Genomic DNA, 12,893 nt, shown 5'->3' on the forward strand with positions numbered 1-12,893 from the left:
CCAGTCCTGTGGCCACTGCTGAGTTTTCCAAATGTGCTGGCATATTGAGTGCAGCACTTTCACAGCATCATCTTTTAGGATTTGAAATAGCTCAACTGGAATTCCATCACCTCCACTAACTTTGTTCGTAGTGATACTTCCTAAGGCCACTTGACTTCACATTCCAGGATGTCTGGCTCTAGGTGAGTGATCACACCATCGTGATTATCTGGGTTGTGAAGATCTTTTTTGTATTGTTCTTCTGTGTATTCTTGCCACTTCTTCTTAATATCTTCTCCTTCCATACCATTTCTGTCCTTTATTGAGCCCATCTTTGCATGAAATGTTCCCTTGATATCTCGTTTTCTTGAAGAGATCTCTAGTCTTTCCCATTCTGTTGTTTTCCTCTATTTCTTTGCACTGATCACTGAGGAAGGCTTTCTTATCTCTCCTTGCTATTCTTTGGAATTCTGCATTCAAATAGGCATACCTTTCCTTTTCTCCTTTGCTTTTCGCTTCTCTTCTTTTCACAGCTATTTGTAAGGCTTCCTCAGGCCTTACAAATATCTTCCTTACCAGAGTTTATAATGCTTTAACAAATTATATTATTTCATTTATCCTTTATTAGTGGTGTAAATGGAAAAGGAAATGGCAACCCACTCCGGTATCCTTGCCTAGAGGATCCCGTGGACAGAGGAGCCTGGTGGGCTGCTGTCCATGGGGTCGCACAGAGTAGGACACGACTGAAGCGACTTGGCAGCAGCAGCAGCAGCAGCAGTGGTGTAAACGGGCCGTGGAGCTCATATCTGTTGTATAAATGCAGCTTACTGGAATGTAGCCAGGGGGCTATTATCACTGTATCTTTCTAGTGTCTTTAAAAATGATTTACACTTTTGGAAGAAGAAAGGAAGAGAGGGAGAAAGAAAGAGGAAAAGAAGGAATGAAGGACTTTATTTTGTCAAATATAATTCACAGATCAGGAGCAGAGCCAAGGAAAGAAGCAGGAGTTTTTCAAACCAGTGATTCAATCATCTTTGCCTGCTGTAAAGGAATATTAAAAAATGATAAAACCCTTTTCTGTGAATTGACTTGAGAATAATTTAAAATCAGGCAACAGGTGTGGTTACTGTGAAACCCCTTTCCTTTGTTGCTCACTTCTGGAAGGATACTGCTACTTGTCTATTACCCACTGGGTCTGTGCTTACATTTTCTCAGACATGATGATGGCTTTACAGTGACCTACTCCCAAGTACTTGTGAGATCATCAAGGTCTGGAGTCAGAAGTCAAGGCAAAGTGAACTGTCCACACAAAGATGGAGCTTATGACCTTGACCTCATTGACTAAATGCACCAGTCAGCAGAGCTGGTGTTATGAGGGGAGAAAAAAACATGGGAAAGAACATATTTGGTTCTAAGTGTCCTTTTACAAGAAAGAATCCTCACAGAAAAAAATCTGGATCTTGTGAATATTTGTTGGGTTCCATCAAGTCCAGGCCATCCAAAGAGAAAAAGGCTGCCTCAAACAAAGGTGCTGAAGGATGCCCTGGATCTGAGGGGATGTTATGGGGCAAATTCATGTTTCAGCTAGATGAAAAAAAAAGTTTCAGTCTCTTCCAATCTTCGTATTCTACCACCTGCTCCTTAAGAACTCCCATAATATTCCCATAATATTGTGGGGAAGTTGTGGATTGGGTCTTTGGTTCTGGTTCTGCCATGCTGCTTTTGGACCTTGGGCTAGTTATTTTCCCTCTCATGCCTTTAGCTTGCTTCCTCTGCAAAGTGATTTTTAGAATCTTTCCCAGCTCCATCATTGAGGTTTTTACCTAGAACTGGGGGAATTCAATCTGAACTCTGACACTAATTAGCTAGGTGACCTTGGATAAGCCATTTCAGTTCTGTGGGTCTGTTTTAACATCTTTTTAAAAATCTTCTGGGTTTTCCTGGTGGCTGAGAGATAAAAAATCCCCCTGCCAATACAGAAGACACAGGTTCAGTCCCTGGGTGGGGAAGATCCTCTGGAGAAGAAAACAGCAACCCACTCCAGTATTCTTGCCTAGAAAATTCCATGGACAGAGGACCCTGGTGGGCTACAGTCCATGGTGTCGCAAAGAGTCAGATATGACTGAGTAACTAAACAACAAGTAAAATAAAATAAAAGTTTTCTGCTAGATGATTCTTAGAGTCCCAAGATCATTTACTTAGTTATCTCTTCTCAGAGACACAAAAACAAAAGTTGGCATGTTATGTTATATACTGTTTTTTCTTTAACCAGAAGCAATTCCCAGTTACCCATAAATACATTATATTTTACATGGCAAAAATTAAATATATCTTATGCATGACAAGAAATACCTTTGCCCATGTCAGAATAAAGAATACCCAAAAGAAGCCATGAGAAAAATGTTCATACCATTGTCTTCATGAAAATCAGGTGCCAGAAGACCAAGCGCTTTCAAATAGTGAGGTGTGGCTGCGGACAGTGACATGATTTCCCCGACAGCCTCATGGAAACCTTCATTAGCGCCATTCCTGAGCAGGTAGGGCTGTGCGGCATACGCCATGTCATACTGGATGTGGCCCATCTCATGATGGGCTGTCAGGAAATCATCCATTGTGACCTTCGTGCACATCTTGATCCTGAACAAAAATGGGCAAGATTAACGTGAACCTCACTGAATTTCATTTATTCATCATAATAGTTATATGGGATTTCTATAGCATGCATCACATTTCCAAGATTTATTGACCAATGAATCTTGAGGACCTACCTCATATGTTCTAGAAACTGTTCTAGGTGCTCAATATAAAGTGATGGGCAGGGCTGAATCCTGTCCTCCTACTCACAGACTAATAGAAAGGAAGACAGAGTCTTCTACTACGACAACTCTGAGGCAAGTGCTCTACAAGTGATCAGCAGACACGGCCTTGGCCATAATGATGAGTAAATGCAGGCCTAGTCTCCTAGAAGCACCAGGAATGGCATGACTCAAGATGCAATGAGCAATCTTGACCTTGATTAAAGCACAGCAGTTTGCCAGGTAGATGGCAGGAAGGGTCAAGAGACTGACCTTCCTAGAAGTGCTCAATGAGGATGGCTTGAGAAAAGAATGGGAACACAGACAGCAGTTTGGGACAGCTAGGACAGAGAAGCAGTAAAAAACAAAAAAAAGTGGGGGGGGGGGCAGGTGGGAACTAGAAATTGACATTTGGGAATCATTAGCATGTAAGTAGGGGAGTGGATGTGATGGCCCATGAAGCTAGTGTAGGATGGCAAGGAAGGAGGGCCAAGGACAAAGCTCCAGGAGGTCCCAGGATGTACAGGGTGGAGAGAGGAAAAGGGGACAGAGAGAGAAGTCAAAGAAGTCTGGAAGGGAGGACAATGCAGACACTAGTGAAAAAAACACGTCAAAGACAACCAACCAACACTGTCTCATGCTGCTGTGGCCCAAAGACTGCATTTGGTGATTAGATACTAGTCCTTTTCAACTTGGCAAGAGCAGTTTCAGGTAGGTGAGTGGAGGGGTCATATTTCAGTAGGTGTTGTCATTTTCCCACCACTCTGAGCACACCATCCCCCAATAAATACCCTTTAAGGACTCCTACTGCTCAGGAACAAACTCAATCTCCTCTATACACCCAATATGACCTCTTTTTCTAATTTTGGTTTTCCTCTATTCTCTTTGACACAATTATAAGAACAGGTACTTACTTAATGTCTACTGTGTGTAAGATCCTGTGCTGGAAGCTTATACACACTTCCTCATGTTTCAGCCTTACCCTAGTACTGGAGTCAGTAAGCTCTGGCCTGCAGCTGGCCACTTGTTGTGATAAATTAGACTTTACTGTGACAGCCCCAACCACTTGTTTCTGTATTGTCTCTGGCTGCTTTCATGCCACAAGGGCAGAGACGAGTAGCTGCAACAGAGACCTGCAAAGCCTAAAGAAACGATTTAAGTACTCTCTGTGTTTCTCCTATGATACATAGCAGATTTTCTACCCACCTGTCCTAGTTCACTCAGAAGAAAGAAACGGGGAGGGGGGATTAATGTCTGCTTCATATATTTCATCTTCCATACATCTTTGCACCAAGCCCTTCCTAATGGGGGCACCACGATACTTGTGACCATGAAACTCTAATGAATGCATATTATTTCAGATGAGCTAAACTGTCTAAAGGTGCAGCTGAGGGCCTGAGGACAACCCCCTTTTCCTCGGAAACCCAGATATGGTCTCATGGACTCCCAGCCTCTATTCAAGGAAAATTCACTCCTCTCTTCAGCGCTCAGAGAAGCAGACAAGGAATCCAAACTCATCCTCATCCCTCCATTGTCTCCTGTTCAAGTACTGGCAGTGTGAACGTCAGTCTCACTACCTGAAGTCACCCTTCCCCAAGTCCCACGCTGTGGGGTGGCAGACCACCTTCCGGCCATCGCCTGGCTCAGTCAGCATGGAGTTGTCCCAGAATCCTTGAGTCATGTAAGGAAGGCTGATAGACACAAAGAACTTCTCAGCCTCCTTGAATATCCTTTCTGCATCCCAGGACTGGGGGAAAAAAAGAACAGCATTTAATTGTAGCATTAAAATCACAGCATTCCTTTTGTTGGGTATGTACAAAGGCATAGCCTTTCTGAAAGGCAATTTGGCAACATGTACAGACAGCTTTCACAGTGTTTATACTCTTTGTCTCAGTAATCCAGTCTCTAGGGAACTAACCTAGGAAATTTTCCGAAATTAGGTCAAAGAATTACATTTTAAATGATTTTTATTACTATTTTTCAACTAAAATATATTTGACAAATTGTATGTGTTACAAAATGATTTTTAATAGAGGGAAAAGTGGAAACAGCCTCCAGAATGGCTAAATAATGATGCCTTTGTGGAATAGAAAACCTAAATAAATTGGATTTATAAAGAATTTTTATTGATTTTTAAAAATAATAGTGAGAAGATAAAATATGTAAAACACATATATAGTATAATTTTAATGAAGAAGTGCATTAAAATGTCAGGAGTAGACTGTGATTATGTATGAATTTTTTTGCCTTTATTCTTTATGCTCCAGGTATAAAGACAAGTACTAATGACCTTCTCTTTGCTAAAAACTGTTCAACTCAAGACAACAACCCTTGATTGAGTTCGTTCAGTGAACAAGGCCCCAGTATTAGGCTGGGGATTATTAGTGTCTGTGTCCGAGGAAGACACAAACAATAAAGCAAACATGAAGTCACATGCTTTCGAAGTCAAAAAGGCCCACAAGAGACCCAGCAGCCAATGGGTAGCTGGGCCTAGGCTTCATAGTCTGTATAGGAACCTGCTGCTGCTGCTAAGTCGCTTCAGTCGTGTCCAACTCTGTGCGACTCCATAGACGGCAGCTCACCAGGCTCCCCTGTCCCTGGGATTCTCCAGGCAAGAATACTAGAGTGGGGTGCCATTGCCTTCTCCAATGCATGAAAGTGAAAAGTGAAAGTGAAAGTGAAGTCGCTCAGTCGTGTCCGACTCCTAGCGACCTCATGGACTGCTGCCTACCAGGCTCCTCCGTCCATGGGATTTTCCAGGCAAGAGTAAACTTTCAGAATATTCTGGAACTGCAGAAGGACAGCAGAAGGTGTCTGTCATTCAGCAAATCTTTCTGGGAACCAGTGTCCCTGGAGCTGACCAAGACTTCTCTGGAGATAAGGCCCATACATCAGTCAAACTAAATTTGTACAGTTGGCAGATAGTTAACGAATCACTTTTTAGTGACACAGAAAACTTCCTCTGATTTTAAAAACCAGTCAAGTTAATTTCTTCTCCCATGTCTGCCTTGAAAATATGTAACTGGATATAAGAGACACTATGGATTGTTTTTTTACCTTCAAAGGCTTAACGTCAGACAATGTTGCTATTGGTGACTATGGTGTTCTTAAGGAAAATGAATGTATATCAAGAGTGCAGACTGACAAGCACAGTTAATATCTGTTGAATGAAGAATGAATGGGTAAAAAACCGACTGCAAATTCTGTGTTCCAACCTTAATTGCCACTGACTGACTGTCTTTGTGACTTTGGGTGAATCATTTACCCAAGCCTCAGTTTCCTCACCTATGACATGGAACTATCACAATACCTGCCCTGATGCTGCTGCTGCTGCTAAGGCGCTTCAGTCGTGTCCGACTCTATACGACCCCATAGACAGCAGCCCACCAGGCTCCCCCATCTCTGGGATTCTCCAGGCAAGAACACTGGAGTGGGTTGCCATTTCCTCTCCATTGTGTGAAAGTGAAAAGTGAAAGTGAAGTCGCTCAATTGCGACCAACTCGTAGGGACCCCATGGACTGCAGCCCACCAGGCTCCTCCATCCATGGGATTTGCTAGGCAAGAGTACTGGAGCGGCTTGCCATTGCCTTCTCCGACCTGCTCTGATAGTCCCATAGATTTGTTGTAAACATAACATTAGGAGAGATGGTGGGTGTGAAAACACCGTAGACAGGCTACGGAGGTACATAAAAATGAGCCCCTGCTGCTACTCAATTGCAAAATGGGGCTAGAACAGCTGCAGGAGTTTGGGGGCTCTTGAAGCTTCATGTTTTCATTCTGCTGTGGACTTACCTCAGGAATATGTTATGCAAGTGAAGGTGTTCATTGCGTAGTTGCTTACAGATTTAAAACTTCACAAGCAATGCATAAATACTAATGTAAATCACAGTGCAATGATTTGGAAAAATTTTACACAGCTAATAGATGTATGATTATAGATTCTACCCAGAATTGTAGAGTATTAGCTCAATAAAGAAAAACACACAATTACAACTATAATATGCTTTCATCAATAGAAGGGAACACAGAGAATTAAAACAATTATTCCAAGATGGTAACAAAAAGTTTATTTGCAAACCATTGCAGACTCTTATGGTATCTTTAACAATAATGATTTTTAATATGCAAAAATCTAAAGATATCCTTTTTTTCCCCTATTCATAGAGGTTACTGACTACATAGTAATGACTAACTTTAGAAAGAATTGTTAAGTTCACAGTTCCACATCTTATTGCTTAATGGAAAACCAGGTCATCTCCACTTTTAGTTACTCTCAGCAAGATCAATGCCATTCTTATTCTAGGTACTAGACGTCACTGTCATTATAAACCACTTTTCTATGAAAGAACACCTACATAAATAAATTTAAAATAGCTTGAAATTTTTCTCATTTACATGACTTTATAACATAAGAAGAGAAGGGTAGCATAAAAAGGAACGAGGTTGAGGATTTAGTTTTCAAGGTGTCTTCTTCCTACCTGGTTCTCCATTTTTTCAGTAACATCTATGCTTGGTTTGTGTTCAAAGGGGACTGTCAAAGAGTACAGATTTGTCCAAAATCTCCCCCACATATCACCTATTAAAAAAAAGGTTTGTTAATATGTGATAAATATAGTAGAAGTATAGACATGATTTTACATAGCACATGAGGTGGGACTGGTAAACAGGCCATAGAGTATTCTAGATTTAATTTATTGGGTTGGCCAAAAAGTGATGTTACAGAAAAACTTGAATGAACTTTTTTGCCAACTCAATAGTTTCTGCGCTTCCTTTCACTACCTCTTTTCCTCTTCTCTTATTTTATATTTTCAACATTCCCTTCTTTTACTGTCTCCTCTAAAAGGTTAAAATGCCAAGAGGTGATGTGGTGAGGCAAAGCTTGTTAAGGAATCATCCCTGTTTCTTTCATTTCAAATCACAATTCAAAGGCACAATGTATTAAATATACAGGACATCATAGCTACTATAGGTTAGAAATAGGTTTATATAGTCCCTCATCCATGGGACAAAATACTACAAATTAAACTGCTAGTAATCTATGATATTGAATTTAACAGAGAGTATATAGACAGATTTGCTGTTGCTAAGGGGAAGAGGGAGTGGGGGAAGGATGGATTAGGAGTTTGGGGTTAACAGATGCAAGCTTTTATATATAGAATGAATAAACAACAAGGTCCTACTGAATAGCATGGGAAATTATATTCAAGATCCTGTAATAAACTATAATGGAAAAGAAAACTGAGCGCATATAGGATGATCATTCAGGACACTCTGCTAATAACTAGTAACTAAGTTCCACTTTTATTACTATACTATAGTAATCTACTTAACTGGGTGACTTTTCAAAGATCTCAAACAAATGTTAAACTGGATTCCAAGGCCAGAAACCCTAAAAGAGAAAATGGATCTGGAAAAAAAAAAATCAATGTAACAGCAGGACCAGAATTCTGGCACCAAAGGAATGGAGCAAAATAACTACCTGAAGAATATGCCAACAAATTCATGTTTTAAAAGATAAAATTCAATAGAGATAGATGCAAAGTCCTATGCTTCAACTGTAAAGAAATAGCTATTATGGAAATATGTGATATATGACATCAGGTTGAAACACAGCGCACATGTAAAAGACCAAAAGGGATCCAACAATAGTATGACGTGGCTTCCAAAATGCAAATATCACCTTAAGGTAAAAGAATAGAATTACAGTGTCTAGAACAAAGGAAGTCACAGCACCATCTTTATTCTATGCCGGGCAAGCCTCAGCTGGAGTAACTGCTCAGTTCTAAGCATGGTATTTGAAGAGGGACATCAATAAAGGTTGATTTTATTTATTTGCTTGTCCAAATGAGAACAAGTAGAAAAGTGAGATTTTTAAAGAATGGCTGAAAGTCTATGTAGGATATTTAACATATGAGAAAAAATAGTGTATACACGATGACAAGAATAATAGTAAAATATACTGCGTACATACTCTTGTGTCAGGAACTGTGCTGTACCTTGACAATGGTTGTTTACAACTCTCTAGAAGGCCATCTTGTGCAAGAAGAGTGGACGTAGTCTGGGTAACCTCAGAGCACAGAATTAGGCAGAATGAATGGAAGGCATGAGAGGGGTGTTGGTTCACCTCCACATAACGTAGGACTTTCTTATAACTGGTACAGTGTAGTGATAGATGAGTCTATTTTGGAAGGAAGCAAGAGCCACCTCATGCCGGACAGGTTTAAGCAGAAAATGAATTGCCAAAGGATGCCTGCCAAAGACACTGTAGAGAGTATTTATATATTGCTTTAGAGGAAAAAGTCTCCACTGCTCCTTTGTCCAGATTTCCTCCTGCTAAGAAAGAAGCTTGCCTGTAAAGAATCAGCTACTAGCAACTTAGCTTGCTGTAGTAGGCTTGCTGTGTATGCAGGATGTAAACTTTGCCAACACAGATATTTCTTTGGCCAAGGCTTTGAGGGTGAGGGAGAGGGGAGGGAGGGTGACCACTCTCTGGCGAGGAATAAGGGAGTTCAGTAAAGGGCTCCAGGTCTTGCCTGGTCTACTAAAGCTCTACAGCAGGATCCGGAGTTCTCTGAAGACTGTTTCTCCTCTTAAGCTAGGCAGCTTTCTTCATGAGGAGGATTTCATTGACTACCCATGTGATTCCAAACCAAGTACTTTGCAGCAAAAGATATTGTTGCAGTTGAACAATCAACTTACAGAGCTTTCACTCAGGCTATACCTTAATTCTAGATAGCTTTTCTCTCACCCCTGACCACTCCCAACCAACTAAGCTTCTTTCCTCTGACAACATGATGCTAAAATCTCACCTCAAGGGTCAGCCAATCAAGTTGAATCATACAATTTAGTTTCAGACCTCCCTGGTGGTCCAGTGGTTAAAAATCCACCTTCCAATGGAGGGGACACAGATTTGATGCCTGGTCCAGGAAGATTCCACATGCCAGAGGGCAAGCAAGCCTGTGTGCCCCAACTACTGAGCCCACGCTCTAGAGCTCATGAGCTTTAGTTACTGAAGCCCATGTGCCTGGAGCCCACGCTGTGTAACAAGAGAAGCCTGTGCAGCACAGCTAGAGAAAGCCCGTCCACAGCAAGGAAGACCCAGAACAGCCCAAAAATTAAAAAATAAAAATAAACCTGAGGATCTTAAAAACAAAACAAAAACTTATTTTCCCCATTTTCACTCTCATTCTCTGGTGATCTTAAATAATCCCTTTATCTATGGATTGAGGCCAAACAAAACAACTCTCTGTGCATAAAGTAATGCAATAGAGGACAATTTAAAATGACTTTTCTGGTGAAGACAGTGCTTTCAAAATATGATTTCTAGAATGTTACTAACTTCATTCACAGAATTTTTCAAAAGTTGGGCCTCACCCCAAAATAACTACCTTATTGGTGGAAACAGCAAAGAGCAAAGTAGACAAAGAATTCCCCGAGCTTCTTACCAAGCAAATGCGCAGGGAGGCATCCAGTAGGGCTGATATAGGAAGGGTAGGTATGCATCAACTTTGCCCTCACATAAGCATGAAGTTGTTCATATAATGGTTTAATCTGAAAAGCCCAGGAAGACAGTTTAAGACCAAGAATAGCCTATTCCAATTTCCAATCCCCAACACTAAAAATAGAGGCTTCTTTAGACAGTAGAATTACCCTAAATTCTAATTTCTTCTCCTCTGAAATATTCTGAAGAGTTTGAATGCATTCCTTCTTACCAGATATAGATGCTGACTAGTTCCACTGCATAAAGCGGTGAACACGTCTGGAGGGATACAAATACCGCATGGAGGGTGTGCATGCTAAGTTCCTTCAATCGTGTCTGACTCTGCGACCCCATGGACTGTAGCCCGCCAGGCTCCTCTGTCCATGGGATTCTCTAGGCAAGAATACTGGAGTGGGTTGCCATGCCCTCCTCTGGGGGATCTTCCCGACTCAGAGATCAAACCCGTATCTCTTATGTCTCCTGCATTGGCAGGCGGGTTCTTTACCATTAGCACCACTTTGGAAGCCCCAGTTGGAAGGCAAATGCGAAAAATATATATATTCATTTTAAGATGCTACCTACTTCTTTCATTTTTAAATTGAAGTATCATTTATATATCATACAATTTACCCATTTTAAAGTATACAGTTTTGTGAGTTTTAATAAAAGTATACTATTGGACAACCATCACTACTGCCCAGTTGTAGAACATTTCCAATACTCCCAAAAGTTTTCTTGTACCCGCCTGCAGTCAACTCCATTCCCACCTCCAGCCCCAGGTGATCACTGATCTCTTTCTCTATAGTTTGGCCGATTATGCACATTTAATATAAATGAAATCATACAATATGTGAACTTCTGTGTCTCGTTACCTCTGCAAAGGTGCGTTCCACATCTTTCATCAACTGGTCACGGCTGTAGTCATAGTCCCCTGCCCCAGTCACCTCATAATCCCCTCTCCAATAGTCCCCGTAGTCCTCATAATCTGTTTTAAAAAGAAGAAAATGAGAACATCTGGAAAGAAAGAGATAAAGCACAGTATACATAGACTAGCCTTCCTGGGAGGTTTAAAAAAATCCAAAAACCTGTCACATTTTTATTGGCCTTCAACTCAAAGGGATACAAATGAATAACACTAGCTAATGTGTCTGAAATTTAATTCATTATCTCATCTAATGAGCACAAAAACTCTACAAGATGGTCAGTATTACAGTCCCCGTGGTGCTGGGTAACAGCTGGCTCTTGGCTGATCAAAGGATTTGTCCAAGGTCACACAACTGGTGAGGGTGAGAGGCAGACTCCTAGTCTCCTAACCCCAGGTCTCTACTCTCTCCATAGGTCAGTTAGCATCTTTAGCTTTAAAACATGTGATTGGGTCTTTAAATTCTCATTTTGTTTAGGGCCTTATATTTTCAACTGTAACCCAACCCATCTTGGACACGGCCACAGTGGACCTGTGATTGTTGGCAAATTCTAACATACACAGCCCATCTCTGTGCTTCATGCAGTGTCTTGTTGCCAAGAAACACGAGCTTGGGTCAGGATAACCGCTAATAAACTCTGTAAATGTATTTTAGTCGTTTTACTGTTTACATGCTCATTGGCGATGAATGATCAGGAAGATGAGGAGAGAAGTAAATATTTGGATGGAAGGATGTGACGATGGGTTCCAGTCTCTAGTGCGCCTCTGGCCTGAGAACATGAGTTTAAGCGGCAGTGGAACACAGAAAGACAGATGAAAACTGCTTTCCCTTCCTCAACCCCAGGAGGCAGTAAACGACCAAAACAGAAATTTCCTCACAACGCCACGCTTGAGCTCATCTTTCAGGCAGGAGGATAACTTGAGAGATACGGAAATTCCTCCGCATGTTAAGATTTTGATGACCACAGTTCCCAGCCTAAAGTACTCTGATTTGTTTCTTTCTGGGACACCACTCTGAGATAATCACACAAATGACCTTCGAGAATGAACTGTGGCCACATGGGAGTTTAAAGGAGAGACGGTATCTCTGTTTCTCATCCTTTCTGGTAAATAGACTCTGTCCATCCGCAGACTACCTTAGGAACCCTCAGGAGCCTGAGCCCTTCCCAGACTACTGATTTGTTTGAGGCCTGGTAACTTAGTCTTGCTCTCAAGCCCTTTAAACTGTAGAATGTCAATTCACCTTTCCTTATTCCCTAGTGGTCTCCTCTTGGAGACATGTAACCTGAATTGTTCAGCAGGTGATTAATTTAGGGATACCCCTTATATCAAAGGGCAGGCTTGGTAATTCATGAGAAATAGCCCCACAGCCCTATAGGGAGCTTCAGAACCGCCACAGCCCAGCAAACTTACTGTTGGCTCTTGCCATCTCATTTTCTAGGACCACATACTCTTCATACAATGGCCTTAGTTGCTTGCCAACTTCAGCCCTCCAGCCTTCCCAAGCCCAGAGCCTCCGATTGTAGTCTCTGCTGTTTTCCATTATGTCATCTAAACCTATTATCACAAAGCACCCAAAGGGAAAAAAAATTTTTTTAGAATTTTTAGAAATTTTCATTTGTAAAGAATTGAAAGGCTGGCAAATATCAAGGTCATAAAGTTGTTCAATGAAATCTCATGATTCATTCATGTCCGCACCCTTATTTTTTTTTTATTT

General features: G+C 41.2%; 1 protein-coding gene across 3 annotated transcripts in view; it reads right to left on the minus strand.

Moving 5' to 3' along the window:
- The window catches only part of ACE2 (angiotensin converting enzyme 2), a 51,771-nt gene that overhangs the window by 21,301 nt on the left and 17,577 nt on the right, over window positions 1-12,893 (minus strand). For all 3 annotated transcript variants that reach the window (XM_070365797.1, XM_070365796.1, XM_005903111.2), the window contains 6 exons: window positions 12,590-12,733; window positions 11,127-11,239; window positions 10,220-10,325; window positions 7,253-7,350; window positions 4,352-4,521; window positions 2,390-2,616 (listed from right to left, as the gene is read on the minus strand). In XM_070365797.1, the coding sequence (XP_070221898.1) occupies window positions 2,390-2,616; window positions 4,352-4,521; window positions 7,253-7,350; window positions 10,220-10,325; window positions 11,127-11,239; window positions 12,590-12,733 (858 nt within the window). The remainder of the gene's footprint in view (window positions 1-2,389; window positions 2,617-4,351; window positions 4,522-7,252; window positions 7,351-10,219; window positions 10,326-11,126; window positions 11,240-12,589; window positions 12,734-12,893) is intronic.

This window comes from Bos mutus, chromosome X, assembly GCF_027580195.1.
Source record: "Bos mutus isolate GX-2022 chromosome X, NWIPB_WYAK_1.1, whole genome shotgun sequence".
NCBI classification, from domain to species: Eukaryota; Metazoa; Chordata; class Mammalia; order Artiodactyla; family Bovidae; genus Bos; species Bos mutus.